General features: G+C 39.2%; 1 protein-coding gene across 2 annotated transcripts; it reads left to right on the top strand.

Moving 5' to 3' along the window:
- Positions 1-5,464: 5,464 nt before the first annotated feature.
- LOC119262557 (cystatin-A-like) lies at positions 5,465-11,663 on the top strand. 2 transcript variants are annotated; one of them, XM_037535312.1, is made up of 4 exons: positions 5,465-5,597; positions 6,639-6,740; positions 7,948-8,016; positions 9,617-11,663. In XM_037535312.1, exons 1-4 carry the CDS (start codon positions 5,523-5,525, stop codon positions 9,635-9,637), a joined length of 267 nt encoding a protein of 88 aa, XP_037391209.1. In that variant the 5' UTR covers positions 5,465-5,522; the 3' UTR covers positions 9,638-11,663. The 2 variants fall into 2 exon arrangements, with proteins under 2 accessions (XP_037391209.1, XP_037391208.1); XM_037535311.1 differs by lacking the exon at positions 9,617-11,663 and having other exon boundaries at positions 7,948-9,498.
- The last annotated feature ends 3,725 nt before the right edge of the window (positions 11,664-15,388 follow it).

Below are 15,388 nucleotides of genomic sequence, written 5' to 3'. Positions count from 1 at the left end.
ACAAGAGAGGAGACAGCATGTCAAACATGCATACATACAAACAATCAGTGCATACAATCAAACAAAGACCAACACAGACCAAGGAAAACACGGGGCTTATATACACGAGGGCTAACAAGGGATAACAGAACACATGTTGAAACACAGGTGGCAACAATCAGGGGCGGAGTCAGAAAACAAGGGGGCAGGACTTGGATGGAAAAACACAAACGCACATTGAAGTTCAAAACACATGGACAGGACTGGGAAAGGCCAATCGTGACAACAGTGACTAACTATAGCTTTAAAATGGTTCTTTTTCTTAAAGTAATGAGATCAGAAATGTGAAATGTGACTTCTTTTCACATGAAAACCCATCAAGCAAAGCCAAACAATATTTTAGTCATTTAGCAGATGTATTAAATTTTCAATTTTGAGAAAATTATCGATATGTTCTATTAATGTTTTCAGTGGGAAGCTGTGTTTTGTGCTCAGAATGTTCTTCTGGGATTGTTCTCTAAAGACTTCATCATGTAAGATAATCTGAACAGTTCTATAGATAGGTCTAATAGAACTTTAGATAGGTCTAAAGTCTATCAGTTAAGTCTATATGCCCTTTATACAGAGCTCTACACAGTTTTATAAATATATCTATCCTGTGCTGGTTTAAGGGGGAGCAAAGAGGGTAATTCTCATGGGGCCAGAATTACAACACTTCCAGAACTTAATGCTCTAGATCATATAGATAAAGATTCCTGATGTCTTGTTTGGGGCGAATAAAACACACATACAACAAGAAATTATAGAGGTACATGTTGATCGCGGTGGATGTTTATTTGTAAAGATAAAGTGCAGTAAAATGAAACTGTAGCTCCACATTACAACACACAAGCCCTTTAAAGGATTTTTATCACATGGTTTCATGTCTTTAAAGACACATTCTGAAGAAATAAAGAAATAAATAAACTCTGAGAAACTTTGACCTGTTTCCAAATCAGGATGGACAGAACAAAGACCTTTTCCAGGAAAGTAGATTAGATCAGTTATTAATTAACTCACATAGACACAGTCATATAATAAGAACACTAAATATGAACAATATAACTGGCAGCAGAGCAGCTCTGTCATAACACTGTGAAGTAGAGGAAAAGTGATGGATTTTTAAAAATGTATTTTAAGATTATATGTTTAATTATTCAGAACAAGACTAAACACAAAACAATAACTGTAACTCAAATTAAAATCTTAATAAAATATCTCCTCTTTTACGTCTGAACACTAATGTGGTTTAGATTGAAAATTCACCATCTGTACTTTCCACACAGTTGTTTCCGTGAACTACGTGAGTCTACGTGAAAATACGAGTGTATTATATAAAATTACAGAATTTCAAGGGGGAAAAGTGGTCACTCTGTCCACCATATGTCCAGTGATGAAGACTGGAGCATACTCATGCCTGGACCTACTGAACATGAGCTCCATGATGTTGTTGGGGGAGAAGATCGGTTCTATCAGTTCTCCTCCCTATAAAGCTTCTGTACACAAATGGTGACAAATACCAGAATGTAACCTAATAAAGGAGAGGAGAAACGTAACAAGGGCAGGTATAAAAATGCTGAGCAGGTCCAGCTGCCCTTTATTTTGAATCAAGATCATCAAGAGCAGAAGATCCAAGAGCCTTTAAAAGAGTTCAATATCAGGTCAAAGACTGTTCACCTGACCCCTAGCGTATCAGCAGGAACAGTGACTACAGTGACCTCCACATTCAGATCTGTGGAAAACCAGTAAACAGGGCTGGAAGTTGTGGAGGTGCACATTCAGTGAGCGTGATCTGGGTGCTGTGTGAGGTGGTCCAGGCGATCTGTCATGCTGTAGGTGGTATTGTGTTGGTCACTGTCCACTTAGAGGGAAGGGTCACTGCAGATCAATACAAAGTTATTCTGACTGATCACTTTTATTCCATGATCGAACATGCCTATCCTGATGGGACTGACCAGTGCGCCCATCCACAGGACATGAGGGATCACTAAATGGTTAGATGAGGGTATAAATAATGTGAACCAAATGCTACAGCTGGCCTTCACAGTCATGAGAACTCAACCCAGTTGAACATCTATGGGAGGTTCTGGACCCACATGTTTGCCCACATTCTCCACCACTATCAACACAACACCAACAAAGGGAACGCCTTTTTCCAGAGTTCTCCTGCGAACGCTGTCTGGGTCATCTGCTGAGGCATCCTAAACAAATTCACCACTGCAGTAGCTGGAAATAGCTTTAATTTTATCAACACAGCCATCAGTGGGACTTATTTAAAAGCGCTCTGCAGCTGAGCTTCAGGCTGGACATGGCATCTTCAGTGAAAGTTCTGCAGGAGGACTCTGATGCTAGGCCATTCATTCACTTGATACTCCTGACTGATCGCAGACCTACACCTGTCTTTATAATGACTCGAATTATGGACCTGTTCTGCTGCTTTCAGGTGCCAAGATTTTGACGTTCCCCTCTTTCTTCCCCACCACCACCAGTTTGGTCCCTGTCTGGTTGTCGAGGGCGCTGTAATCACCATCTCTATCCGGCAGGACCTACAAAGGTCCAGATACACCAATGAGGGGCTACGCCAAAGACTCTTTCTACTGATTTGTTGTCTTTTCCACTTATAAAATCCCACTGAGAATTAGAAGAAAAATTAGCAGCATTAATAATTGATTATATTTACTCTTTATTAATGCTTTAAGTGTGACTCCACAAAAGTTTACTATATAAATCAAATTCAGTTTGAATCAGTCGTTTCTCTTGTTGAACATGTAAAACAGTCTGCTGATGGGACTTGTTGATGGACATGTTAATATGTGTGATGAAAGTCATGAAATTATTTGTTTTATTTCCCCAAAGGAATTGGTTTTATGTGGGTTTGATGATTGTGAGTTTCACAATTTCAGAGTTGGCACAAACAAAACCTGCTGCCAAAGAATGAGATTACACAGGTAATGCAGGAAGCTGAAACCTGAGAACTCTAAAACCACAAAAACAAAACAAAAAACGTTCTAGCACAGGGTTGAACCTGTTGGACACATTTCCACAGGAATGGACAAAATACATTATAAATTACAATAATTTAAACGTATAAATATATAACAGTGGTCAGAATGTTTACAGGATGAACCCCTTTAACTGCACAGCTGTAACTGATTCCAGCTGTAACTGAACTTCTATTTCTCTACAGCCTTCAGCTACGTCTTTTACTGCAGTGAAGAGTCTGGAGCCTGAATGTTCTCATTCACAAACTCCACCCTACATCTACATCTACAGGACATTGAAACAAACTCTAAAGCTCAAATTGAGAGCAGTTATCAATGGTAAAGCAGGACAGGAGCTGAACTGATTCTTTACTCACTAATGTACTCGAGTAAAAGTAGAAGTATCATTTGAAAATACTCAGGAAAGTACAAAGCCATTAAAACTTTACAGAAGAACATGGATCAGAGTTTCTATCCACTTCTGCCAGAAAGGTGCTCTCTTAAAAATGTTTCTTCAACAGTTCCTTAGTAAAGACAGTTGTTCTATATGGAACCATCAACACACATTTGCTTGCTTAAATGGTTCTTTGCAATAATTGCAGAACTCTTTTTGGTGCTATATAGAACCGTTTTCAAAAATTTCTATACAGAACCAAACAAAACATATTCTATCAATCTGAAGAACCATTTCACAATGCAAAGAACTATTTAAACATGCAAATGGTTCTTCGAGTGTTCATGTTACTATATAGAACTATTGGGCCTCGTTCACCAACCTTCAGACAAAATTTCTTCTTACACAGTTCTGACAAAGACTCTGACTTTCCAGTGTTCTCTAATGTGGGGTTTGTTCTCAGGGAAGAACAGGATCTACACACAGTCAAGAGCACAAAGGTGAAAACCGTTCTGCACTTTAAGAACACGGCATGAACCTGACAGAGACTTTTTCTCAGGACCTTCATTGAGAACACAGATAAGAACAGACTTTACTAAAGAACCCTTGAAGAACCATGTTTTTAAGAATGTATAACATAATTAAAGCTATTATATATTATAATATATTATTATTATCTTTCTGCTTTCCTTCTTTGGTTCATCTCCACTGGTATCCAAAGAAAAGGTAAAGTTCTTGATTTATCCTGAGAAATTTTAACTCTTACATTCACATTTTAACTATTAAATCCATCCAGGTTGTTCAAATGTCATCATTATTCTCCAACTAGTTTAAAATTCCACATTTTAACTGGCTGCATTGTATTGATTAAATCATCTTATGATGCAGTTTCTGTAGTGGTGGATGATGTTTCCTCTTCCCAAGAAGTTCAAGAAATTAAATCATAAAATTAAAATAGAAAATAAAAGTGTGATGATAGATATCTAGTGCTTGTATTGGTCCTAGGAGAAGATCCTTGTACTGAAGTCCATTTGCTGATGAGCTGAATGTGATTGTCATTTGTGAAAAAAGTGTTTGAATAATATTACACTGTCACTGTAATTATTTCATCTTTAATAGAATTTGACTTGTTTTTAGTTCCCTGCTACAAGAAAAGTGGACTTGAATGTACTTTATGCTTTTAAAATTAATATTATATCTGCTTACAGATCAGGGGTGTAGCCTACCCAGATTGACCACAGGGGGGCTTTTTATGCTCCAAAAGCTTCAGCTTCTTGTCTGTGCTTGTATTGATCTATATCACTCACTTTAACACACAAATCGTGGTTCAGCTCCAGCTCACTGTGACCTGGTGAACCTTCTCAGTCTTAAAGGTGTGTAAGTTCTCTCACTGTACAGCAGCCTTCATACAGCTATGAAATCTATGAGTGAGAGAGCTTTCTTCAATGGAGTATCTCCATAATGAAGTGCCATATCTGATATTGATCAGAATACCCCTTCCTTAGAATCCTTTAAAAAGTTGTACTGAAATAATTTTCTGTGAATTAGAGCTGTGGATGTGTTCTCTAGTGCAGAACTGCACTGTATACTGAATAGATGAGGAATAGTAGTCGTGTAACTCATTTTACCCAAATCAGGTTCCTAAACTGAGTTTGTTTAACACACAGAACTGTTTTCTTTAATGAAGGTGAAAACTTCTGCCTGTTGGTGTCCAACTAAAGAAAAGCTTGCTATAAAACAGCGCCATAACCTGATGGAAGCACAGTGTTGCCCTCCCTGATTTTCTTCATGTCATCATTCAACCTGGTAGGGTAGGGTATACTAGTGAGGGGCTTGAAGGAAAAAGGGATAAATGACATTTAATTCTTCACCATGCAGAATAAAGTAGGTGTTTAATTGACTAAATATGTGTATATTCTAAACCATCAAAGAACTGTATCTGAAAATAAATACATTCATTTTATATTTAAAATCATGACTGATCTTTGTTACTAACTTGGTACATTCCATCTGATGAGTCATCATGAGGGTATAAAATAGGCAGAAGTACAGCAGTTTCAACACAGATGCTCACCTCATTCAGATCCTTCTGTTCTACTGCAGCACTCACCTGAAGAACCTGAAGAGCCATGACTTCTGCTATGCCTGGAGGGTGGACTGACTGGAAAGATGCTAATGAAGAAGTGAAAGAACTCTGCAAGAAGGTGAACCAGAATTTCCTCATGTTGTCCCTTTTAATTGGTTATTTTGTCAAAACTAAGTCTAAACTAAACTTCATATGATTTAAAATCAGAGAATTTATAGTGACACTGGACAGGAACTATTTGGATTTTTTTTATTGAAGTTTAAGCGTGACTTCCACTTTAAAAATTCTGAATTTAAATCAAATAATAAGATAGAAATGTAAGAATGAGAATTCTGATTGAGCGACTGTTTTATTACACAGATCAAACAATACAGCTCACATATTTTGATGTACAGGTCAATGAACAGAATCATTCAGAGCTGTTGAGAGTGTAGATCATCATCCTGAACAAAAGAGAATTAATAAGAATATAAAACAAAATACAGCTAAAACTGGCTGATATTGCTGCCGATGTGCAGGAGATTTGAACTGTGTGATTGAGTTTGGAAAGTTCTTTCAGGTGTTGCTCAACCAGGAACATGCAGCTACATTAAGAACAGCTCAAGTTTTCAGTTTTCTTGTTTAAAGATGTCAAAGCAATATAACTGTAATGATCTGTGCAGCAATCTTGCTGTAAGCCAGCCTTAACATCCATAATGAAGTGTAACAATTACAAAAATAATCAAATTATAATACTTAACATAAAACCCACTGAACAGCTTTCTATTCCTTATAGATTATTGTATTTTGACTATTTAATGCATTTCATCCATTTCAACCAGTACATTTTTTTAAACACCTAGATCATGAGAAATTCCTCATTTATCTTCTTCTGCAAATAAAAAATTAAAGTTCTGAAATGAAACGATGAAGAAAACAATGAAGTACACTTTTAATAGAAAATATGTTAAAGAATTCATTAAAGGCAGAGCTTGTTATTGGAGTTAATATAAGAAGGGAATGTTGCAAAAAGGAATAGTGACAAGTTTCAACAGAAGACAAGATGATTAAAAATATTCATTCTATATAAATCTGTCAATTTGGCCAGACCTTTAGTTGGACTCAATTCATCACTGAAAGTGATTTCTGATCTGTTTCTTTCTGCTGATTTTGATTTCAGGTCAAGCCAATAGTTGAGAAGCAGACTGGGAAGCAATTCGCTGTTTTTGAGACCCTGACATTCCGGACACAAATTGTAGCAGGAAAGAACTACAATATCAAGGTACAAATAATTTCATGAAAGTCCAGTGATGACTAAATTCATATTAGGCTGAATGAATAACCGACTCTAAATGTAGGTATTGTGATATAAACATATAGAGTGAATACCTCTCTCTCTCTCTCTCTCTCTCTCTCTGCCCCTCTCTTTCTATCCCTCTCTCTCTCTCTCTCTGCCTCTCTCTTTCTATCCCTCTCTCTGTCTCTCTCTCTCTGCCTCTCTCTTTCTCTCTGCCTCTCTCTTTCTATCCCTCTCTCTCTCTGTCTCTCTCTCTCTCTCTCTCTGCCTCTTTCTTTCTATCCCTCTCTCTCTCTGTCTCTATCTCTCTCTCTCTGCCTCTCTTTCTATCCTTCTCTCTCTGCCTCTCTCTTTCTATCCCTCTCTCTCTCTCTACCTTTCTATCCCTCTCTCTCTGTCTGTCTCTCTCTCTCTCTTTCTATCCGTCTCTCTCTCTCTCTGCCTCTCTCTTTCTGTCCCTCTCTCTCTCTGCCTCTCTCTTTGTATCCCTCTCTCTACCTCTCTCTCTGTCTCTCTCTCTCTGCCTCTTTCTTTCTATCCCTCTCTCTCTGTCTGTCTCTCTCTCTCTCTCTGCCTCTCTTTCTATCCTTCTCTCTCTCTCTGCCTCTCTCTTTCTGTCCCTCTCTCTCTCTGCCTCTCTCTTTGTATCCCTCTCTCTACCTCTCTCTCTCTGTCTCTCTCTCTGCCTCTTTCTTTCTATCCCTCTCTCTCTCTGTCTGTCTCTATCTCTCTCTCTCTGCCTCTCTCTTTCTATCCTTCTCTCTCTCGCTCTCTCTCTCTGCCTCTCTCTTTCTATCCCTCTCTCTCTCTCTACCTCTCTTTCTATCCCTCTCTCTCTGTCTGTCTCTCTCTCTCTGCCTCTCTTTCTATCCCTCTCTCTCTCTCTCTCTCTCTGCCTCTTTCTGTCCCTCTCTCTCTCTGCCTTTCTCTTTGTATCCCTCTCTCTGCCTCTCTCTCTGCCTCTCTTTCTATCCTTCTCTCTCTCTTTCTAACCCCTCTCTCTCTCTCTCTCTCTTTCTATCCCTCTCTCTCTCTCACTGCCTCTCTCTCTTTCTATCCCTCTCTCTCGGTCTCTCTCTCTCTCTTTCTATCCCTCTCTCTCTCTCTTTCTATCCCCCTCTCTCTCTCTGTCTCTCTCTCTGCCTCTCTCTCTCTTTCTGTCCCTCTCTCTCTCTCTGTCTCCCTCTCTTAGGTGTATGCAGGTAATAATATGTGTGCAGTCCTGGAGTTTTGGCAGAAGCTCGATGGTGAAATTGCAGTGGTGAGATGTGTTCTGCTTCCTCTGCCCAGTGTGGAGTTCTATGAAAAATACACCGCCTGATCTGCAGGTTTTCACCAGGAGGGCTCATGCACAAGTATCTGATCATCACTTAGCTTTACAGGTCTTACATGCATCATTATTGAGACTTGTTTTTTGTGGTTTCTGTGGGTTTCTAACTCTGTATTTACTGTGATGTATGTAGCTTTAACTCCTGCTGTTCTGATTCTGATTATTGATCCCAAATAAACTCAGCTATAAGCAGCTGCTGCCTCCACCCCCAGATCAGTACAGCAACACTGAAATACATGCTTTGTTTTTAATCAGTTTAAAGAAAGTAATAATGGATGTTTTATCCTCCTCAACTTTAATTTATTTCATTCATTCAATGTGTTTCTGAGTTAGAGCTGTATATGTATAAGCAGTGCCCCCAGTGGCCAATGCTTGTCAAACTTCAAAGGGTATTAGACAGTCCATACCTAGAAATACCTGTCAAGTTTTGTGGTGATTGGCCAATTGTAAGGCTGGCAAATACCTGCTGAAATCTGATTGGCCAATGGCAGCCATGTCATATGCGTGACATATGTAATCAGGAGAAGAAAGAATTTTGTTTCTATGACATATGGTACAGAATCACCAGCCCTGAATGTACAAAGCCTTGCTATAGTGCCACCATTAGGCCAATTGGGCTAAGCTCCAGCACCTGAGTAGCAGGAGGGACTACTACCTATTCACCAAGTTTCATGTCTGTATGACTTCAATTTGGTCTGCAGGATTCGTTTTAGGGCAGAAAAAGAAGAAGAAGAAAAATCCTATCAATTACCATAGGGTTCCAGCACTGTGTGCTTGGACCCCTAATAATAATAATAATAATAATAATAATAATAATAACAATAATAAGAAGAAGACACCAGTATAATAGGACAAAATACTCTCTGAATGAGGTTTATGTGATGGTAAACCATAAGGAGACAGTAAATTAAAAAAGCAATAACCTTGAAATAGTAGCAATTTTCTCGATATCTGAAGGAAAGAAATTTGATCAAACCTGATGGAGTTTTTTTTAGCTAGTAGAACTTCTGGAACTCCATGCCAGTATTGTAGAGGAAAGCAGAGAAAAGCTCACTTTGTCCTCGATGGTCTTTGGGTTTGGGACTGATAGGCTTTGAAGACAGACCCAGCGCAGCTTTTAAGGAATGAGGAATAAGGAATAACTTTAATATCTCATCTTCTGAAGAGAACAGTTCAGAGTGGGATCAATAAGATTTGGAGCTAGAGGTCCAACTAGGAAGCGGATTGGAAGTCAGAAGACCCTCAATTCAACTCAAATTGAAGTGCAGCAACTTTCATAAGGTTTAGCCAAGGTGAAGAGTCCCAGTCACACCTGGTCCTCAAGTTCCCCTACAGGATGTTTGGGGTGATATTTGTGAACACTGTAAAAACTGATTCTGACTCAAGGCAAATTATACTTAAAATTTCATTAAAATTCACACAAAATAAACATGTTTACGCTGTTTGTAAATATTTTTATGCTTAATGAACCTATAGTTTGCAGTATAAACTGAACTCAACAAGCTCATCAAAATCTACTTAATTTTTCTAGACGTCAGAGCAACATTGGTGAACTCAGTTGGAGCAACTTACTTTCGTTCAGTTTAACGAAACGGGCGCCATCGTAAACGTTTGATATACGGTAAGTTTCTTATCACCTCAAATATTAGTATATCATAACCTAATTTCTACATGTAAAATAACTTTGTAAGAGTGTATTTGCAGATTTATGTCGGCATTAAAGCCATAGCTGGCTTACTGATTTGCTTTCTAAATTGTGAGGTTATTTTTCCTCTCGTTTGACTTTCTGTTGAAGCCCTTCTGCTCATATTGCAAGGTTGATAATCTCCTTAAATGTCGTGCTTTTTGGTGCTCGTATGCATAAACGTAAACAGAGGAGTTAACCGATATCGACATATATGACTATGCTTTTCTCTGGATAGAAGTATTTCGGTAAGTCTTGTTTCCAAGCTAGGTAGCTAAATGCTAAACACTAACTTGATAGGTGGGGGTGGTTTTTCAGTCTGCTGAGGCCGTTTTTGCTAGCGAGCTAAGTAGCTAAATGCTAGCGAGCTGACTCGATGTGTGGACGCTGTTATAAACGCACATATTTAATTTTTAATGTGCAATTTGGAGACTGGCGACCTGACCAGGGTGTATCCTGCCTTCCGCCCAATGACTGCTTGGATAGGTTCCAGCACACCCCCCCTTGCTTTCAAATGACATGGATTAACTTCCATTCAAAGTTAAGAAGATTTTTGTCATTATTTTGGAGATGCATGTTTTTCATTGAACAGCAATGATATGCATTCAGTAAATGTGAGGGAACAAAAAAAGAAAGCAGTTATGCACAGCACAGTCAATGATCGTGACTTTCAGGTTGACCAACATTTGTACGTTATTATTTTTGAAGCAATACATTTTATGTTTCATGTAAACTGAATTAAGGACTGCATATGCAAGTCCTTTTGCTGCATGCGTATTGTTTGCACTTTTAATAAATGCAGATATATTTGATGTATGGAAATTGATTCATTTGAGTGGTTGTTAAGTGGGCTTATATTTTAAGAAATACAAAGGCAACAAAATTAAGGCAATAGTTTGTGTTAGACGGGTCAAAAAGGTGTTATTTTTCTTGATTTATCTTTAAAATACATTTTGGATTTGTTTGTGTGTATTGATATGTTTTTAGAGTGTTTGGTTTTACTTAAATTTTTCGTGTGGTGTGCTGTGTAATTTTGGGTGTTCTTGATTTCTTTTGGGGCCGTCTGATTATCTCCACCTGAACCTAATAACTGTCTCTTTAATCAGCCTATCAGCGTGGAAAGAGAGCGCGGGTGCTCGGGGACTCTTATTTTAAAAGCGGACTTTTACAGGAGGAGAGAGAGATCCAGGGAAGGAGAACAAAGGACCCAGGGGGGAGTAAAGATTGGTGGCACAGGTGTGCTGTGGGAGTGGACAGCGCAGCAGAGGCGGAAGCAGCCGGGAGCGTGGCTAGAACGCCAGCAGGATTCGGCGCAGCATTAGCCGGCAGTAGGGGCTTGGTCCGAGTGGCGCGTGAGTGCAGCGGCTGGCAGCAGATTCAGGAGGAATTGCTGGAGCGTGTGCATGCGGTGACGTCAGCGGCGGCTCAAAGGGAACGCTGGATAGAAGACCGAGGGTCATCCTATACACCACAGGCGTGTTGCTGCAATGTCTGGGTAGTGGTTTCGATCACTACCCGGAACTGTCCACTAGGCTAATTTAAACCCAAGCTTGAGTGCACAAAGGACATATTACTGGTCAGTCTTTTCTTCTATTTTGTCCTAGAGTGACGTGGTGAGACTCAAGGGAGCCGTGTCTACATCCCCCTGGTTGTTATGGACTTCTCTCAGTGAAACAGTGAACTGGACTTTCTTTTTTTTAGTTCCCCCTTTGTTGTGTGTTTTTTTTTTTTTTTTTTGTTTGTTTGTTTATTTAGTATTATTCTTTTGTTTTGCGTTTTTGTTTATTTATTTTTCTGTTGTTTTGCTTCTGTTTCCATTAATCTACCGCAACGACTTAGCTTTTAGTGTATATATTTGCCCAAAGTATAAAATAAAACATTTCTTGTTTGAGTACGCTGTCTCCTGTTGGGATCACTGGCTCATACTCTGTTCCCTCCCAAACGAATTTACTATTTCTTTATTAGTGTGGGTGAGTCGTGTGGAGTTTGGGTTAGATTGGGCTCTGGTTGTGCATTTTTCTCCATCTCTATGGTTCCTAGGAGTAGTAAATTTTAATAGTAGGTTTTAAGTGTTTTAGATTGTTTTAAAATACTATTCCCAGGGGCTATGTGATATTTTGGAAGTCCCTGGTTATTTTAGGAATACATACATGGTTTAACACTACCTTATATTTAACTAACCCACGTGACATTTGCATGGATCTTTCTATGTTGGTAGAACTTAAAAAAATCAGTTAGGACAACTTGAATTTGTAGTCATTCATTTTGATTTTATTTAGTTGAGTTTATTAGAAAACGTAAGTAGATTTAACTTAAATATTTTGTGTTGATTATTGGGTGTTAAGTTGAGTCAAAATAGTAATTTTAGTTATACTGTGATAATTTATTTAAGTATATTTTAAGTGGCTTAGATAGGTTGCATTTACTTAATAGAACATAAAGTTAATTCAACTCAGAAAGATCCATACAAACTATTGCCTTAATTTTTAAAAGTAATTTTAATTCCTCATTTTTTACAGTGAACCACACATTGAAATTTTACCTGCGTCTTCTTGGCCTTTTTATCTCCTCAGGGATTTTCCCCAGTTGTGTATATTCACCATAAAGCTGATGCAGCTCAAGTTTCAATTGTTTATCAGTAAATTACATTTCCCTCACGCTTTAACAAGGTGCTAGATTTGATTATGGTTCTGTTGCTAATCCCTACAAAAATCCATTCCAGCAAGAAATCTTTGGTTCTAAGCCTGTTCTGAGATTATTGCACACACGTTCTATCAATGATTTCAGTAAAAAGTTTTTTTTGTTGTTGTTCAAGGATGTTCTTCTGGGAACGCTCTCTAAAAACGTAATCTGATAGCACCTTCAAAACATCCTCTGAATGTTGCAGTTGAAATGTTGTCTTAGTTAACATGTAATCATATTGGAACATTTATTTGAAATGATGAACATCCTTAAAACATTCCTTGAACATTAGATTAACAAGTTTGCTTTAAATATTATTAGAACTTGTAGGTAAAGTAGCCAAATTTGTGAAAGTTCCCTGCTAGCTGGGACAGGGCTGCAACAGTTAGTCGACATAATCAACAACGTCTTCTTCTTCTTTCGGCTGCTCCCTTTAGGGGCCGCCACAGCGGATCATCTGCCTCCATAATCAACAACGTCAATTATAAAAATTTATTGACTTGGATTTTCAGTGTCGACACGTCATTAATGTTTAATGCAACACACTACAGGAAGTGCTGGGGGCGGTATCACTTCAACTGGCATGACTGCAGTCCATACTAATGAAGAACATATTGAATGAAGGCGCGGCAGACAGAGTGTGAACAAGTCGAATGCAGACACTGTAAATCAGAGTTATCATTTCACAGGAGCCGTGATGTCCAATACTGCTTCTACGTGTCATGAGCGACATGGAAAGTCTTGCTTTTCATTTTAGTGCCCATGTTAAATGGTCAGCTCTTTCACACAGGCTGCCTGTGCAAAGCGACAGAGCCCCCGATGAAGCGGTTTAGAGAATAGACCCAGTGCCAAATTTTTCCATGTGTCACGCAGCAAAATATACTTAATAAACCATGGAAATCAATTAAAAACCATATACAAACTAAAAAAATTTATTCATGATGAAATACTAATTAAACATTCTGTGCTGCTACTAGGCTTGAAACTTTTGCCTAATCATAAGTCAGAATGCTGTCCTGGACAAACAAATACACTGTGTACTTTTATAAATGATATTTTTATTGAGCAGAGTGACCGATGTGACCATTTACACATTTGGAAAAGTGAATATCTGTATAACTGTGACGTGGTGTCAGTGAGCAGACATGTGTGGTTAAAAGGCAACAGTGAAGCTTTACTGGTGTAATCAGGAGAACACAGAGTCGTCAATACACAGGCATGGGTCAAATCCAGAAAAGCAAGCAGCAGGAGAAAGGCAACCATAACAGAGTTGGGGAAGACAGAGAAAGATCTGAAAAAGCAGATGAGGAGTCAAAACCATGTAGCAATCAGGTGCAGTGAAGGTGCAAGAAGTGCAAATCCAAAAAGCAAGGTCAAATGCAAACAGGCACTAAGTCATACACGAGAATAGAAACAAGAAACGCTCAGTATGTTCACGGAGGAAAGCAAAACTTCACAAAGAGCTAACTACAGCCTGGGCTTAAGTACTAAACTAAACTAATCAGGAGACAATCATGAACAGACGAGTAACATCAATATTCACGAGAGCGAGAGAAGAGAGCTGAGAAGTCCCATGACTCCACTGAGCAGTCTGGGTAATGGAGTCCGACTCTGGGAACAGCAGCAAGAGAAATAGCTCAGCGTTGAGACTTCCCATCGTATAGTTCTTGTCCCGTGGATCATCCGCAGTCATGACTATAACCATCTTGCTGTTCTGCTCCACAGCTCAAACGCTGTATGTGTGAAAGGCCAGCGGGTTCGAGCTGTAGCGCTCGCACTGCCGCGCTACTCGCCATGCAGAGGCAGCATGTGTATACCAGGCCTCTTTGCTCTTCAGCTAATTAACATTAGCACTGTAACGCTTGTTAGTTTACCTGTCATTGATTGTGTTGCTAAGAGACGCTATTTCAGTTGTGCTAGCTAAACTGTGGGAACATCACCTCAGTGAAGAGAGCCAGTTTCTCCAGAGCATGGCAACATGCTCACATTCCTGTACTGCAATTTAAAGCTTTTGTAAATTGTTGCTAATAGTTATTTTGGACCTGAAGAATCATTCGGACTCTGTCTCTTCTCTCTCCATCATTTGATCTCAGTTCTGTCTCAGTCTCTCCATCATTTGATCTCAGTCTCGTCTCAGTCTCTCCATCATTTGGACTTGGTCTCGTCTCAGTCTCTCCATTATTTGGACTAGGTCTCAATTCAGTGTCTACACTGTGTGCACAATTATTAGGCAAGTGAATATTTTGACCATATTATCATTTTTAGGCACATTTTCTAACTCCAAGCTGGATAAACTTGAATGCTTAATGGATTTAAGCCTAGCAGGTGATGTGTATCTGTGTAATGAGGGAGGGTGTGGCCTAAGGAGGTCAACACCCTATATCAAGGTGTGCATAATTATTAGGCAGCTTCTTTAGGCAAAATGGGCCAAAAAAGAGATTGAACTGACTCTGAAAAGTTAAAAATGACCAAAAGTCCCTCAGAGGGATGCAGAACTCTTGAAATTGCTAAGATATTGGGGCGTGATCACAGAACCATCAAACGTTATGTTGCAAATAGTCAACAGGTTCGCAAGAAACATGCTGAGAAAAAAAGACGCAAAATAACTGCCAAGGATTTGAGAAGAATCAAGCGTGAAGCTACCAGGAACCCATTATCTTCCAGTTCTGTCATATTCCAGAACTGCAGCCTAGCTGGAGTATCAAGAAGTACAAGATGTTCAGCGCTCAGTGACGTGGCCGAGGTAAGGAAGGCTGAAACCTGACCACCACTGAACAAGACACATAAGCTGAAGTGTCTAGACTGGGCCAAGAAGAATCTGAAGACAGATTTTTCAAAGGTTTTATGGACTGATGAAATGAGAGTGACTCTTGACGGAGCAGATGGATGGGCCCGTGGCTGGATCAGTAACGGGACAGAGCTCCACTTCGAGTCAGA

This window comes from Pygocentrus nattereri, chromosome 27 (genome assembly GCF_015220715.1).
Source record: "Pygocentrus nattereri isolate fPygNat1 chromosome 27, fPygNat1.pri, whole genome shotgun sequence".
In the NCBI taxonomy this organism is placed as follows: Eukaryota; Metazoa; Chordata; class Actinopteri; order Characiformes; family Serrasalmidae; genus Pygocentrus; species Pygocentrus nattereri.
The sequence above is the reverse complement of the archived record's forward strand: the minus strand, read 5'-3'. Positions and strand labels throughout refer to the sequence as shown.